Source organism: Eretmochelys imbricata, chromosome 9, assembly GCF_965152235.1.
Source record: "Eretmochelys imbricata isolate rEreImb1 chromosome 9, rEreImb1.hap1, whole genome shotgun sequence".
In the NCBI taxonomy this organism is placed as follows: Eukaryota; Metazoa; Chordata; order Testudines; family Cheloniidae; genus Eretmochelys; species Eretmochelys imbricata.
Window position 1 is genome coordinate 85,395,028 of NC_135580.1, and position 17,499 is coordinate 85,412,526.

Consider the following 17,499-nt stretch of genomic DNA (forward strand, 5'->3'; position numbering starts at 1 on the left):
AAATTCTCTGAAAGTCCAGAAAATGTCCTTGTGTAGTGTAGGAGCAGAAGAAGAACTCTGTGTGGCTCGAAAGCTTGTCTCTCTCACCAGCTGAAGTTGCTCCAACAAAAGAGATTGCCTCACCTACCTTACACAGTGGGCACTGTACAAACTTTCCCACCAAACTTCTTCACTTTCAGTGCATCTTCACTTTCATCTCGACCCCATTCTCCCCACCCACCTTCTGTCCCTGGCATCTACAAGGGATTCCAAACTGAAGACTTGATAGACCAAACAGACTTAGCCATGTGACACAAGAGGGTGGTTCCAGTAATAGCAAGTTCTTTAAAATGCTGGCATCCTCAGCTTCATTTGGGACACTGCCATGCATATTAAAGGGGAATAGCAGAGGTTTACTCTGTATCCCTTGTAAGCAGTGCTTGTTTATTTGTGTTCTAACACTACACAGTTACAATGAACTACATCCTGTAAAAGCTTTGCAAATATTCCCCACCTATGAAGTAAACAGAACTCTCAAATATTTAAACTAAAGCATCCAGTTAACAGTTTATTAACAGAAAATGGGTTTTGGTTTGTGGATTCTGAGTCACCTTTTTCCTGTAAATTTTTTTTCTTGAAGGCATAGATGTGTATAAAATAAGGTTGTTCTCTTTAATTTAACCCTATTAGGTCTACATATTCTTTTTCATAATAAAAGAACCAGGGATCACCTATGCCAATTAAAAGGCAACATTTGACACTGATAAAAGGAATTCTGTTTAATAAGTCTAATGCAAAATTAACCTGCAGAGCTCTCTGCCGCAAAATATCACTCAAGGAGAGAGATGAGTAGAGTTTAGTGAAGCATTAGAAATCCAGTTACAGCTGGTTTGCGGCATTTAGGAGGCAGGGGAGAGAGCGGGAGCCTGTGTGGGTGTGGGGTTCTTGCTCCTGCCTCCTGAACACTGCAAATCAGCTGATTGCCGCAGGCAGGAGGTGGGGGGAGCAGGGGGAAGACGCTGATCCATGGGATCCACCGGCAGGCAGGGGCTGCTGGGGGGAGGCATGGGGAACTGCCAGCTGTGGACAAACCAGGCAGCCAAACGACATTATAGTGGAGCATTGCACAACTTTAAACAAGCATGTTCTGTAATGGAGCAGGGACATAAGATTGAAACAACGTTAAGCTAGAGGATGTTAAGTGGGGAGTTACTGTACTAGTCTCTGTCAAAGGTTGAACTACCATGGACCATTGGCATGATCCATTATGGCAATTTCCATGTTACGAAGAACATTTCAGCAAGAGCTGTGCAAATAACTGGAGTCTTTTTGGTTCACTGGCAGTTCCAGAAAATTGTGGGGGGTGGGGAGGGTTGTGAATTGTTTTGGGGTTTACCTGAACAATTTTTCAGTTCAAAATCTTCAGTGAAATGTTTTCATTTATTTTTGATTGAATAGAATGTTTTGTTTTGATCTTGTGTTTTTGTTTGTTAAAAAAAAATTTTTGACGACTTTTTTTTTCCCCCCCAGGAATTTTTTTTTTAACCTGAGCAATTTGAATTGCAGAATGTTTCATTGACACTGAATGTTTTTCCCTCCTTCCCTCTTCCCCCCCCCCCCAAAAAAAAAAAAAGTTTCACCTGAAAAATCTCACCCAGGTCTAATCTCAGTGACATCATTTGTTACTGAACACCCTTTATAAGCTGTTTATGGAGATGTAAGAGAATTTTTTTCTATTAATAAATTATTGGGAGTCTCAATCATACCAAGTGTTATTAGAAAGTGTGTGTATATGTGTGTGTGTGTGTGTGTGTATATATATATATATATATATATATATATATATAATGGCAGGCAATACTGAAACTATGAGTCCACCCAAGGTTGTACTCTTGTCTAGTAAAGTGATACAGGAGATATGGGTAAAAAAGGTAACATGAGTAGTTCTGAAAATAAAAAGCCATTGATCTGGTCAGAGCTGCATTCCTCCGTTGGTGCTTCCCTGTTTACCCATCTTTGTGCCTTCAATGGGAATGACTAATTGGGTCACGTACAACTTCTGTCATGCACAGAAGGTGGGTTTAAAAAAAAATCCATGGGAAGTTGAGGTAAATAAATTACTGTGCTGCAGGATTTCCATTTTGAGACTGGGGAACTTGACCAATCAAACCCCTCACGGAAGCAACTCTGAAAGGTGAGAGATGTTCACAGGTAGGCCTTGACCAATGCAGAAAAGGTACAGCTGTAAAGAAGGCATTCTCACGGGAGACTGATGTGGAAAACCACACAGCCTTCTTTGTTGCAAGTTTATTCTTTATCCGATCAGCTATTCCTACAGCTGTTTCTACAGAACTCAATCACTTGGTTTTATTATTACGAACACTGGGCATGATTGTCCTTTCACAAGGGTGTAATTCCATTACAGTTCATGCAACTATATTGCTGTCTGAGTGAGAGGAGAGTTGTTTCTAATGTAGTAACTTTTCAGAAAACTATTACATTGAATTCAACTTCCACACACTAGCCTACACCCACTCTTTGTTTGCCAAAGCTAAGGTGGCTTAGTCACTATTGGTGCTGTATCTTATTTTAAAAAGAATATTGTGCACCTCTGTGAAGCACTCCACCTGAAGAAGTAAAAAGTACTTTACACATACAGATGAATTAAACCTTACAACATCCTGGTGAAGTAGGGATATTTTTCTATTTCATAGCAGTGCGGGGAGAAACTGGGGCACAGAGTTAGGGGCATGTCGTAGGCCACATAATGAAGGTTGCTCTACACAGCAGTTAAACACCCATGGCTGGCCTTTATCAGCTGACCTGGGCCCCAGCCCAAGCCCAAACATCTACCCTGCAATTTCACAGCCCCACAGCCTAAGCCCTGAGAGCCTGAGTTGGTTGACATGGGCCAGCCATGTGTGTTTAATGGCTGTGTAGACATACTGAGTCAGTGATAGTGTTGTGAGTAGAATCTAGATATTCTGACTTCCAGACCTGTGCATTAGCTACTAGATTGTGCTCATGTTGGCAGTTTAGGAAGCTCTAAATTTTACATTCTAGGCATGACACACTGTCAACTCTCCCTACCGCCCAACTGGTCTTATTTGAAAAAGAAACTGGTATGTGCAGTTTGGAACTTTGCATCTGTATTAATATACCTTCAGGCCTAGAAATCTCTGGCCTTGTCTAAGGACAATAGAAGGAGTTTAAGTATATTAGGATCAAAAAACCCCAGCAATGGTATTTGTCTATTACAATAAATATTTCTGGTCCAGATTTGGGGCGGGGGGTGGGGGGACATAACATGCTTTCCATTCCACTTGTATCTTGCTGTTAAACAGCAGTTATAAAAAATAGTCATTTTTAAATCAGCAGGTCCAGATAACTTTCAAGAGCTTTAAAAGAGCTGGCTGAGGACCTCGCTGGACTGTTAATATTTGGGTTTTTTTTGTTCAGTAAGTCTTGAAACACCAGGGAAGTTACAGAAGACTCAAAGACAGCTAATGTTATGCCAATATTTAAAAAGGGTAAATGGGATGACCCAAGCAGGCCTGTCAGTCTGACATCAATCCCGAGCACAATAATGGAAAAGTGGATACTGGACTCTATTAATAAAGAATTAAAGGAGGGTAATGTAATTAATGCCATTCAACATGGCTTTATGGAAAATAGATCCTGTCAAACTAACTTGATATTTTTTTTTGAGATTACAAGTTTGGTTGATAAAGTTAACAGTGACATAATATATTTAGATTTCTATAGGGCAGTTGGCTTGGTACTGCATGACATTTTGCTTTTAAAAATAACTAGAAAGACATAAAATTAACATGACACATTAAATGGCTTAAAAGCTGGCTAACTGATGGGTCTCATTATGTAACTGTAAATGGGGAATCCTCATTGAATGGGTGTGTTCTGGTGGTGTTGTTTTTTTGGTCCTACACTATTTAACACTTTTATTAAGGATCTGGAAGAAACCATAAAATCATCACAGATGAAGTGGTAAATAAGGAAGAAGACAGGCCACTGATACGAAGCAATCTACATAGCTCTATAAGCTGGGGGCAAGCAGACAGTATGTGTTTTTAATATGGCTACAGGTATATTTATGCATCTAGGACAGAGGTGAGCAAACTATGGCCCGTGGGACCGTCCTGCCCCTGAGCTCCCAGCCAGGGAGGCTAGCCCCCAGCCCCTCCCCCGCTGACCCCCCCTCCTCCAAAGTTGTGCTGCCATGTGGGCAGCACGACTTGCACCTGCCCACCTCCCAGACTTTCAGATAAGCCTGTCTTGCCGCTCTGAACAACGTGGTAAGGGGGCGGGGATCGGGGGAGTTGGATAAGGGGCAGGAGGTCCTGGGGGGCTGTCAGGGAGCAGTTGGATGGGGCAGAGGTTCGGGGGGGGGGGGTGGTCAGGAGACAGGGAGCGGGGGGTTGGATAGAGGAGGAGGTCCCGGGGGGGGGGGGGACAACAGTTGGGGCGGGGGGTCCCGGGAGGGGGCGGTCAGGGAACAAGGAACAGGGGAGTTGGAGGGGTAGGGGGTTCTGCGGGGGGCAGTCGGGGGCCAGGCTGTTTGCGGAGGCACAGCCTTCCCTACGCAGCCCACCATACCATTTCACAACCCCGATGTGGCCCCCGGGACAAAAGGTTTGCCCACCCCTGATCTAGGAAGAAAGACTGTAGGCCATACTTACGCAGTGAGGACTATTAATCTCTATCAGAAAGAATAGTACCAATGGTGCAGCAGCTTTGGTGGGAACTAGTGGTGTAAGTGCTAGTGTAAGGACCTTAAGACTGATCTACACTAGTACAATTGCACAGTTTCTGCCTATTGCTGTAATATAGGTACTGCGGTTTCTAGTGTAGGCACAGTTCAAAAACTAGGGAGTGAACTTAATGGATGCAGCTGTAATTGTTACTTGTGTGTGTGGTTTAATCCATATAAAGCCACTTTGTTAATAAAGGGACATTGTGGCTTTGGGAATGACTGGAGACCTAACAAAAATTGCCTTTGCTTTTTTAAATTTTCGGTTTTGGCCCCAGGTCATACAACGTCCTTGGGTATTTTCTTTTACAAATAGCTCCTCAAGTCTAGTCTAGGGCAGTCATCCTATTTCTCATCACTTAGCCCTGGCCTACACTACAAGTTTAGGTCGAATTTAGCAGCGTTAGATCGATTTAACCCTGCACCCATCCGCACAAAGAAGCCATTTTTGTCAACTTAATAGGCTCTTAAAATCGATTTCTGTACTCCTCCCTGATGAGGGGATTAGCGCTGAAATCGACATCGCTGGGTCGAATTTGGGTTAGTGTGGACGCAATTCAACGGTATTGGCCTCCGGGAGCTATCCCACAGTGCTCCATTGTGACCGCTCTGGACAGCACTCTGAACTCGGATGCACTGGCCAGGTAGACAGGAAAAGCCCCGCAAACTTTTGAATTTCATTTCCTGTTTGGCCAGTGTGGCAAGCTGATCAGCACAGGTGACCGTGCAGCTCTCATCAGCAGAGATGACCATGGAGTCCCAGAATTGCAAAAGAGCTCCAGCATGGACCGAACGGGAGGTAGTGGATCTGACCGTTGCATGGGGAGATGAATCCAAGCTATCAGAACTCAGTTCCAAAAGACGAAATGCCAAAATATTTGAAAAAATATCCATGAAGGTCAGAGGCTATCACAGGGACCCACAGCAGTGCCGTGTGAAACTTAAGGAGCTTAGGCAAGCCTACCAAAAAACCCAAGAGGTAAACGCCCGCTCGGGGTCAGAGCCCCGGACATGCCACATCTATGATGAGCTGCATGCAATTCTAGGGGGTGCCTCTACCACTGCCCCACCCCTGTACATTGACTCCTGCAAGGAGGGAGTCTCACACAACAAGGATGAGGATTTTGGGGACGAGGAAGATGATAGCGCACACCAGGCAAGCGGAAAAACCGTTCTCCCTGCTAGCCAGGAACTGTTTATCACCCTGGATCCAATACCCTCCCAACCCAGGCTCCTGGACCTTGAGGGCAGAGAAGGCGGCTCTGGTGAGTGTACCTTTGTAAATATAATACACGGTTTAAAAGCAAGCGTGTTTAATATTACTTTGCCCTGAAGATTTGGGATGCATTCACGGCCAGTACAGCTACTGGAAAAGCCTGTTAACGTGTCTTGGGATGGGACGGAAATCCTCCAGGGACATCTCCATGAAGCTCTCCTGGAGGTACTCCCAAAGTCTTTTGCAAAAGATTTCTGGGGAGGGCAGCCTTACTGCATCCTCCATGGTAGGACACTTTACCATGGCAGGCCAGTAGCATGTAGTCTGGAATCATTGCATAAGAAAGCATGGCAGCGTGTGGTCCCGGTGTTTGCTGGCATTCAAACAACATCTGTTCTTTATTTCTCTGTGTTGTCCTCAGGAGAGTGATATCAATCATGGTCACCTGGTTGAAAGAGGGGAATTTTATTCAGGGGACATTCAGAGGTGGCTGTTCCTGCTGGGCTGTTTGCGTGTGGCTGAAAAGAAATCATCCCTGCTGTTAGCCATGCGGTGGGGGGAGGGGTGAAGCGATCATCCCAGAGAATTGCGGGGGGGGGTTAGTTAGGTTTGTGCTGCACATTAACCCGAAAACATCAGCCCCTCCTTTTAAATGGCCAATGTGTCTTTTTCAATTTTAATCTCCCTTTTTTTCCTCCCGCAGCTGCAAATGTTTCAATGCTGCAACTAGCATCTCTGTCCTAGAGGCTAGCGCAGATAAGAAGGAGAAAAAAACACACTCGTGATGAAATGTTCTCTGAGCTCATGAAGTCCACCCAAACTGAAAGAGCCCAGCAGAATGCATGGAGGCAGTCAATGGCAGAGTCCAGGAAAGCACAAAATGAACGCGAGGACAGGAAGGACACACGAGAGGATAGATGGCTGGAGCAACAGAAGAGGTGGCAGTAGCATGATGAAAGGAGGCGGAATGCAATATTGAGGCTGCTGGAGGATCAAACGGATATGCTACGGCATATGGCTGAGGTGCAGGAAAGGCTCAGACCACCACTGCAGCCCCTGTGTAATCAACCGCCCTCCTCCCCGAGTTCCATAGCCTCCTCACCCAGATGCCCAAGAAGCCTCCGGGCACCCAACCACTCCACCCCAGAGGACTGCCCAAGCAGCAGAAGGCTGGCATTCAAGAAGTTTAGAAGTGCGGTGTGGCCTTCTCCTTCCCTCCTCCCCCACCCCACCAGGTGCTTCCCTCCTCCCCCCCCCCCCCGGGCTACCTTGGCAGTTATCCCCCTATTTGTGTGACGAATTAATAAAGAATGCATGAATTTGAAACAACAATGACTTTATTGCCTCTGCAAGCGGTGATGGAAGGGGGGAGGGGAGGGCGGTTGGCTTACAGGGAAGTAGAGTAACCAAGGGGGTGGGTTTTCATCAAGGAGAAACAAATAGAACTGTCACATCGTAGCCTGGTCAGCCATGAAACTGGTTTTCAAAGCTTCTCTGATTCTCAGCACGCCCTGCTGTGCTCTTCTAACCTGGTGTCTGGTTGCGTGTAATCAGCGGCCAGGCGATTTGCCTCAACTTCCCACCCCGCCATAAACGTCTTCCCCCTTACTCTCACAGATATTGTGGAGCACACAGCAAGCAGTAATAACAATTGGAATATTGGTTTCATTGAGGTCTAACCGAGTCAGTAAACTGCACCAGCGTGCTTTTAAATGTCCAAATGCACATTCTACCACCATTCTGCACTTGCTCAGCCTATAGTTGAACAGCTCCTGACTACTGTCCAGGCTGCCTGTGTACAGCTTCATGAGCCATGGCATTAAGGGGTAGGCTGGGTCCTCAAGGATAACTGTAGGCATTTCAACATCCCCAACGGTTATTTTCTGGTCTGGAAAGTAAGTCCCTTGCTGCAGCTGTTCAAACAGACCAGAGTTCCAGAAGATGCAGGTGTCATGTACCTTTCCCAGCCATCCCACGTTGATATTGGTGAAACGTCCCTTGTGATCCACCAATGCTTGCAGCACCATTGAAAAGTACCCCTTGCAGTTTATGTACTGGCTGCCTTGGTGGTCCGGTCCCAAGATAGGGATACGCATTCCGTCTATGGCCCCACCACAGTTAGGGAATCCCATTGCAGCAAAGCCATCCACTATGACCTGCACATTTCCCAGACTCACTACCCTTGATAGCAGCAGCTTAGTAATTACATTGATTAGTTGGATCACAGCAGCCCCCACAGTAGATTTGCCCACTCCAAATTGATTCCCGACTGACTGGTAGCTGTCTGGCTTTGCAAGCTTCCAGAGGGCTACCACCACTCGCTTGTGAACTGTGAGGGCTGCTCTCATCTTGGTATTCTTGTGCTTCAGGGCAGGGGAAAGCGAGTCACAAAGTTCTATGGAAGTGCCCTTACGCATGCGAAAGTTTCGCAGCCACTGGGAATCATCCCAGACCTACAACACTATGCTGTCGCACCAGTCTGTGCTTGTTTCACGGGCCCAGAATCGGTGTCCACGGCATAAGCCTGCCCCATTGCCACCAGGATGGCCAAATTGCCGGGGTCCATGCTTTGAGAGAAGTCTGTGTCTGTGTCCATGTCCTCATCATCTTGTCACCGCGCTGCCATCGTCTCCTCGCCTGCTTTTGCAGGTTCTGGTTATGCATATACTGCATGATAATGCACAAGATGTTTACAATGCTCATAACTGCCGTGGTGATCTGAGCGGGCTCCATGCTTGCTGTGGTATGGCGTCTGCAGGAGAGCAGAGTGGCAGCGGAAGCGGTCGTTCAGTAACGATGGTTTGGAGACCTACTGCACTGTCTGCTGCCAGGACACAACAGCTGAGTGGGCTGCACACTTGCCGTGTTATGGCGAGACAAGAGCAGCCGAGCAAAGTTGCAGCGGAAACGGCCCTGCAAGACCACTAGGAGAGCAGAGTGGCAGCGGAAGCGGTGGCTGATATCCAGCAAGGTGGATTCATGAGAGCAGGAGAGCAGAGTTGCAGCGGAAGCGGGCACCCATGAGAGACAACATGGAGAAATTCGCTATCGAGACAAGAGCAGAGTGGCAGCAGAAGCGATGGTTCAATGATGACGGTTAGCAGCCCTACTCCACTGTCTGCTGAAAGCAGTATGGCGCCTGCACGGAAAAGAGGCGCAAAACGATTGTCTGCCTTTGCTTTCATGGAGGGAGGGGTGACTGATGACACGTACCCAAAACCACCCGCGACAATGTTTTTGCCCCATCAGGCATTTGGAGCTTAACCCAGAAATCCAATGGGCGGCGGAGATTGCGGGAACTGTGGGATAGCTACCCACAGGGCAACTCTCCGAAAGTCAACACTAGCCTTGGTATGCACTCCGCCGACTTAATGCTCTTAGTGGGGACACACACAATCGACTGTATAAAATCGCTTTCTAAAAATCGACTTCTATAAATTCAACCTTCTTTCGTAGTGTAGACATACCCTTAGATTCCAAGGGTTGCTCTGACTGAGGTTCTGCTTCCCCTGGCAGCTCAGGAGCCTGTTTGCATTTGCAAAAACCCCTTGCTCTCTGTAGACTCTGTTGTAACCACCCTCCCAGCTTCTGTTACCTACCAACTGTGTCCTCTTCAACTGTGGTGTGAGAGCCTTCTTCTGTGCAGCGCCGGCCACTTTTAACAGTCTTCCCGTCTCCTCTCCATGTTCTTTTCATTTCAATTTTAAATCTCATCTGAGAACTTTCACTTCTCAGCCCCAATCCCTTCCCTTTATTACTTACTTTCTTTCTCCCTCTGCAGCTCTTTGTATCTGCACTGTACAGTTCATTTTAAGATACATTTGCACAGACAAAATGGAGCATAGGTATGTGCAAATGCTGAACAAAGTACAGTGAAACAAACCAGCAAGTTGGTAATAATGGGGTCATCTGGGCATCCCTGAATGTGCTGAGTTCCTCTTTATTCCCCGTTGTTGCTTGCTGAGGACGCAATCCTGGAAACACGTTGTCCTTGTGGCTTCTTGTCACCATGGAAAACGCATTATTTCTCATGCCCCTTTTTGAGTAGTGTGGCTATGTGACGGTGCAGGACAGCCCAGCTGGGGTTAGGGAAGAGCCAGCAACTCCCAGTCCCAGCTCGCTCCCTGTTAGTGTCTCAAGCTTGTCCTGACAAACACTCCCAAGTTGTCCTGTCTGTCTTCTGGTTGATTTGTTGAATGAAGTGGTAATTCTAACTAATACAATCAGGACTCTCTTGGGTAAGGGTAGCCTTGCACCTGTTTCATAGCCCCATCTGGAACTCCTGTGTCTTTGTGGGCTCAATTCCACGAGAGGGCTATGGGCTCTGCTGGCAGAATACTACTGAAGTCAGTGGAGTTACACCAGCAAAGAATCTGGCCTGGGATTTTCACAAATAGTAATATGTTCCATGAACTGTTCCATGTCTGTCAACAATGGTGGAGCCTGAAATGGGTCTTTGTGAGCTTATCTCTTCTAAGGGTGAAACTCTGCCCCATTGAAGTCAATGGAAGTTGTGCCTTGGACTGCAAATCTTGCTTCACTGAAATCGAAGAATTCAGTTAGGGCCAATCCAATACCCACTGATGGCACTATCAAGACTTCCATTGACATCTGTGGACATCGGCCGAGTCCTTAATGGTTAGAGCCTTTTATATGGGTTTTCAAGATTGCCTCCTTTAAAGAAAGTGGTCTCTTTCTATCAGTAACAGGTTGGCTTTTTCTTCCATTCTGCTGATGAAAGCAGATTGAGTCTTCCAAATGTCTTACCTTTTCCAAACGTGTATTGCTAATTGCTACTATTGCTTCTGCTTTTAAATATGGTGCAATTTCCTTGTTTTTGTCCCAGCCTACCAGGTATATCTTAACTGATGGATGTGTTGTGAAGTGCTTACCTCTTGGTGCTCTACAGTCTGTAATTCTGTTACGTTGTCACAGGTTATTTGGTAGTGGGGGGGAGGCTAGAATAGGTGACCTCTGCAGCATGCTGCTATGTTCACCTTGCCATGAATAGTCTTGCAGGGGACAGTTATTTCCTTTTACTGGTTTTGTTGTGTGTTAGGCAAAGGATGGAGATTATTTTGTTAAACTGATATTTTCCTATATCTTTATTGAATTAGTATGGAAAACTGTATATGTTCCATATCCCATTTTTGTTCTGTAAGGTGGTGTGGTCCAGATCTGGATGACTGTGTTGATCTAGGTCAGTGGTCTCCAAAGTGGGGTGCGCGCACCCGAGGGGGTGCACCGGAGGATCCCAGGGGGTGCGTGGCAGAAGGAGCGCCGCTGGACAGCACTCTGCCATTTTTTTTTTTTCTTCGGCGGCAGCTCTGCACGCCTGCAGCAGGTCTTCCCATCTTCTTTCTTTGGCGGCACCATGTGGGTGCGTGATCCAAAAACTTTGGAGACCACTGATCTAGATGATAGTGTGGTATCGACTTGTCAAATATTCAGCCGGCATTAGCAGTGGCTGTTGAAATGGGATTTGTCCGCCAAATTTGCAGATGAAAACTTCTAATTTGGCTCAGTTTCTCTTTCGTATGCAGAGCACCATAGAATAAATGGAATCCACTTAGCCTGCAGTGTGTGGTATCGTTAATCTCTGCACATACCAATGTTGAGGAAGAAGACATGCGACACTCAGAAACAGGATGTACACTGTGAAAGGAGATCTGAGACTGGAGTGCCCTGTAGATAATCTATAGGTGACAAATGTCTGTAAACAGCTAACTGGCAACAGTCTTCTTCTGGCACCATTTATCTCAATGGCTTGTATTAGGCTTCTTTAAGAAGCCCATTGGCATAGCTGAAAAGCGCAGCATACACAAGAAGGCAGCTCCTCTAGTAGCCAACTTTCCAAAAGGAGCAGTGGTTTCATGCATAACTAGGCTAATAAGAGCTTCATTTTCACACAAGTCTTCCCCCAAACTGGTTTATTTAAAAGAAAAAAAAATCCCAGAAGAAAGCAGGCTCCTCTGTAAAGAAAAGGTAAAATAACTTGAAGGTAATAGCTTACAGTACTTTAGAGTCTAGCCTTATAACACTTATGCGCGTGAGTAATCCTTATTCCTGCAAGTTCTCCTATTTGTCGTCTGTTGGACTACTTCCCTGAGTAAGAATTGAGCCCTTAAGCCTTCTTTACACAGGTGGTTATTTGTACACCCTTGTTCAAACCCTTGAATAAACTGGTAATTTGAGTTCTGAGCAGATTAGCCTGGAGGGCGGGGTGGAGGTAATTCAGTTGTGCATACACAATACAAATTATAACACACGGCAAACAGTCAAGTCGCAAAAGGCACAGGAGCAATTAAAAGCTCTCCAGCATGATCCAGGACCATAGAGGATCTAAACGTACTTTAGCATGGCACTTAAGATTACAAATATATTCCCTTCAAGTCACAACAGTTTATTAACCCTCTAAGCATAAAAATGCTTCAGAGAAAGTTAGGTGTTTGGCCTCTCCCCCTTTTTTTTTTTGGTCCTGGGATTTTGAGCTGGTGTGTGGGGCATACCAATTATGTCTGCTCAGTGCCATTGGTTACAGAGAGATAGCAGGGCTAATTGGAGGAAAGTTAATTGATTGCTGATTTTTGGACCAGATCCTCAGCTAGTATACATGGGCACAGCTCCATTGAACTTGAGACAGAAGCTACTGCAGTGAAGGTTGCAGCCAGCCTGGAAGGATGGCCCTAAGGAAGGAGGAGTGTGACAGTAGACATATCAGATAGCCGCCTCCATGTTGGTCACGCTCTACTTAACTTGTGGGGTTTCTGTGGACCTGAAAACAGACTATTCCAATTTGACCTCTTTGGATTTCTCTGCACAACAAACCTTCCTCGTGTTGATCTTTCTAGGAGGTTCTTCTTCAGAGATTTTCCTATCAAGGTAATTAGATGTAAAAGATGCTTTTGAACATCTAATACGTTCCCTTTATCAATGCAGGGATGGGCCTTGTTGTTACTGAATAGGGGAACATTACAACATATTGTCACCCTTCTCCCATAGCAGATTTGGGAGGAGAGAGGACTACTTCCAATATAGAAAAGTATTTTAATGAGAGAGAGAGAGAGAACAAATGAGACCTAGGACATCTATGGTAAGAAATGTTATGGAAGCGGTATATGTTACAGAATGCAGTGTTCCTGCCTGATAACATACAGTTGATGTCAGTTGATCTTATTCCTGTTTATTGTGCCTCTAGATACTAGTAAACAAATTACACACTATTGCCCTTATCTTAAAATACTGTGGTGAATAACTGCAGGTTTTCCTGTTTCAGGCCTGAGTCCACAGCAACAGAGGTGTAGTAATATGCAGAGCAAACATCAAGAAATGCTTTGGCTAAAATCATAAAGGTGACAGTTTTGCTTAGCGCCTATGCAAATAATTTCTGTTTACTTCTGCATGGCTGGTCCCAATGGCTTAGCAGCATTGAAGTCAGCTACCTAAACAGCAGGTGGAGATTTCTCACAATTTAAAAACAAAACAACTTTTCCACAGTAAACGCTTCAGGTAGTTTGGGGGGGGTTTTAAACCTGTTTTCCAAAAAGAGGGTGTTGGCAGTTTGTTTGTGGTGGGCTTTAACTTCCTTTTTTGACCTCCTATACCATAATGAAATAATTTACTAAAATACAATCTCCAGAGGGTAAAACAGGACACTTTAATTAGTAGATGCTTTGTTTATATATGTAGGTAATTTTTTGTTCGTAGTTTATTAGGTTGCTGAGTAAACGTGAGTCATTGCTGGAGAGATTCTCAAGTAATTTTGGCTGAAATTTCAGGTTTTGTTAAAAATTAAATAAAAGTTTTGACAAAATAAAGAGTAACAAATATTTCATGGTGCATTTTATTTGAACTTAAACATGTCCTGGAAATGTTGGTTAAACTCATCATTGTGATAGTGCATGAGAACCAGTAGGGGAAAGTGACTGGAAACAAACATGAAATTGCTCTGTGCAGTTTCATACCAAGCTGCTGATTAAATGTACATTTCATGCAGAAATGGTGAATTTTTTTTGAAGTATTTCTGTTTTAATCCTCTAAAGTGCTACTGGTAACACAGGTAAGAAAATATGATGTTGGTCAGACAAAAACGGTATTGGCAATCCCAAATATACATAAAACTTGAGTCAGCCCTCTTTCTCCCCCCTTCCCCTCCAAATTATGAGATTGAGTGTGGTTTTTTTAGGACAGGGAATTTTAAAAACTATACCTTTTTGAGTTCATTTTATGGCTTTTGAACCTTTACGTTTCTTTTTTTTTTTCTTCTCCCCAGGTTTTTCTTTCTAACCATGAGGGCTAGAAATCTTTTTTTTTTTTTTCCTTTTCTTTTAAATGACAGCTGAGTTGCTCCCATTAGCACCTGACTTCAAAAGCTGAGGCTTTAAGAAATGACAAATATCACAAAATTCATGATCAAATCGCAAGGGTTGGCAACACTGGGAAAAGTGCTCTTGTTCCATGTGGTTCTGTGAGCTGCCTGTTTAAATATAAAGCACGTTAAAGGACTAGAGTAGAAATCACCATATTCCATGGATAGACAGGTTTTTGTTTTTTTCATGTGTGCAAAGCAGGTGATTCTGTGCTGGAGGTAATATCCACCGAGCATCTTTCATCACTACCTGGAGACCACCTTTAACTTCCCTTACTGCTGCTTCATTGTGACCTTCCATTTGAAAGAACCTGGAGGTAACTCCCTCTACAGGTGATCAGGGACCTCTTTACCCTCAAATTGGCTAGAGCGTGGGGCACACTGTAACAGAGCAATATGTGATCTGCTCTCCCTCCCCACTTCTGTGCTCAGTGCCTGCTGGACCACAGAATGATTTAAGAATCCTACTGTTTGAATAGCAAATACAAATGCAGTGTAAGGAGACCTGCACACACATTACTAAATGAGCAGCATTAAAGTTCTTTTTGTAGATTAACCAGCGATAACAGTTAGCACTTACAAACCATTTTTTGGATCTCTTAAGTGTCTGACATTCACCTCCTTCTACAGGTGGGGAAATGGAGGTGATGTGAATTAATACCTTGCCTGTGTTTCTTACCTGTTCGTTTTAGAAGCAGTTTGCTAGGGAAGCTGTTTACCAGTACCCATGAAGCTGACTAAAATAAGCTTGTGTCATGGTTAGACTGATACCGTATCGAGAGCTGTCAGAGATGGGAAGAAAGACAGAACAGCTTGCTATGGGACTTGTGCTTAAGAACAAATAAACACCCCGAATGTACACATTCAGTCACCATATGTCATGTTTATCTATAAAGGCATCTCTGTGCTATTTCTTTGCAGGGACAATTGAACTGCTCTTGAGATGACTTCTATACTGAGGAGGACACATGCCAGAAGTTCTGGTGATTGATGTCTAATGTCGGAGTCGGTCCTTATCCCTTCTGAGGCAGCTAAAGCCAGTGGGAAGCTCTCATCTCTATATTTGGATATTTGATTGACTGTGTGTGAGGCAAAGGAAGGAACATAACTGTGGAGAGAGGTTTTGCGGGTTTTTTTTTCCCTTGGCACAAGCAGGCATTCTGTATAGAAAACCATGCCAGAGAACTGCTTAGTGCCTTGAAGTACGAGTCAAAATCTTAATGCAACTTCCCTCCAAGCCATGCTTTCAAGCTCTAATACTGTTTGGCACACTGAGCCCCTCTGCTCAGGGAGCTGCTGATGGCACCCTCACAATCGGCTCTCAAATAGGTTCTGGTCTGTCGGTGCTCCAGCTGGCTGGAGATCATTACAGAAAAGATGCTGGACCTAAGCTTTCTGACAGAAGAGGAGTATGAGAAGCTTATGAAGGTTCTGCAGAGAGATGCAGAGTTGAAGAAAAAAGACAGTGATCGTATCAGGTAAGAGAGCTTGAGTGCACACAAATGCTGATCTGTGAGGCTCATCAGCCTAGGATCTCCCCACCACCCCACTTCCCAGCAGTGTGCATGTGTGAGGACTGTAGGCTACAGTGGTTCTTTTTTCCCCCGTTCACTGTCAGAGCCTGAAGAATCCTTCTATTTCCCCTCTTGCCTTTTCTACCACGCTGCTGTGGCCACCAGAAGAGCTGGGCACAACTGTTTCTGATTCCGACAATAACTCTCACATGCTTGGAGTCATGTTTGAGTGATGGGAGTGAAAATACAGGAGCAGCAATTGAAGTGAGTCTTCCCCCTTGGAGTGTAGATGTTTCCTAGGATTTATTTAAATGGAAGTTTAAATCTCTATCTTGTTCACTTACAAGGCTTTTCCATGATGCTTCTCACTGTGGTACCTGAGTGCCAATGCACATTAATGACCACATCCTCCCAGCAGCCCTGTGAGGGAGGGCAATATACGATCTCTATTTTATAGACGGGGAGCTGAGGCAGAGAGGCTAAGTGATTTGTCCAAGGCTACACACAGAGCTGTGGCAGAACCAGGAAGAGACACCAGATCTGCAATGCCCTAACCAGAACACCATCCTTCTGCTGTTTTGATTTTTCATTTGCATTCTGGCTGGTTTGTTAGTTGTTGCTGCTGCCACTTCTAAAATACCAGCCATTAAGCTATTCTGACTGGCAATAAGCACAAGGCTTAAAAATTTGGGGCAACCAGCCTGGCTCTATGAAAGTCAATGGAATTATGCCAGTTTACACTAGTGATATGACCTTTTGATATTTTGCTGATGTCCTGCCCTCCAGCTAGAGGAAATTTGCTCCAGAGACCAGATAGTGGTGGGGTGGGAATGTCAGAAAGCATGACTGGAGTCCAGTCTAATCTTTTTCTAGCATAGCAATCTTGGCTAGGGTTGTGATTTTTGTTTTCACTGTGATTCTATACTGGCAGAAGCTCTAGTGTAGAGGCTGTTATACCAGCCTAGCATCATTTGTGCAGGGAACCAGTGTAAGCAATACCAAATGCAATTTTTTTCTGGCATAAGCTGCATCTGCGTGAGGAGAGTTGAAGGGAATATACTAACAAACCTTTTCTAGTGTAGACTAGGATTTAGGCAGAAAGAACATGTGACTGCAAAAGCCACGGTTGGCACTAATCCAAATTATGGTTTTAATATCATGATTGCCCTCCTAAAATGCAAAATAAATTGGCCATGTTGTTTAGTTTGTGGTATTCTTTCTTTCTTTGCTAAAATTTGGCAATGCTTCCATTTGCAGTGGTGGTGGGGTTTTTTTTATGCACATTTAAACTCCCAGTGCATAAGATCTTAGTTTGGAAAGGTTTCAGAGTAACAGCCATGTTAGTCTGTTTCCACGGTATGCATCCGATGAAGTGAGCTGTAGCTCACGAAAGCTCATGCTCAAATAAATTGGTTAGTCTCTAAGGTGCCACAAGTACTCCTTTAATTTGGAAAGAGTAACAGATTTTTAACTGTGGTGATATTCGTGGGCCTACTCTAATACAATTGACCTGGTTCAGTGCTTTTCTGTAGGGGATGTCCGTGGTTGATTTCACTGTCTGACCTGCTTTTGAGCAAAACTCTGGTGGTAGTTGGGAGAAGCTGAGTAAAGTCAGAGGCGATACGGTGGATTTCCACTACTGTCAGTGAATTCA

The 17,499-nt window shown here is 44.7% G+C and overlaps 1 protein-coding gene across 1 annotated transcript in view; it reads left to right on the forward strand.

The window, feature by feature from the left end:
* Positions 1–15,462: 15,462 nt before the first annotated feature.
* Positions 15,463–17,499, forward strand: part of LOC144269991 (synaptotagmin-like protein 2) — a 39,714-nt gene continuing 37,677 nt past the window's right edge. Inside the window, exon 1 of the mRNA XM_077826137.1 lies at positions 15,463–15,809. Within this exon, the coding sequence (XP_077682263.1) occupies positions 15,709–15,809 (101 nt within the window). The 5' untranslated portion in view covers positions 15,463–15,708. The remainder of the gene's footprint in view (positions 15,810–17,499) is intronic.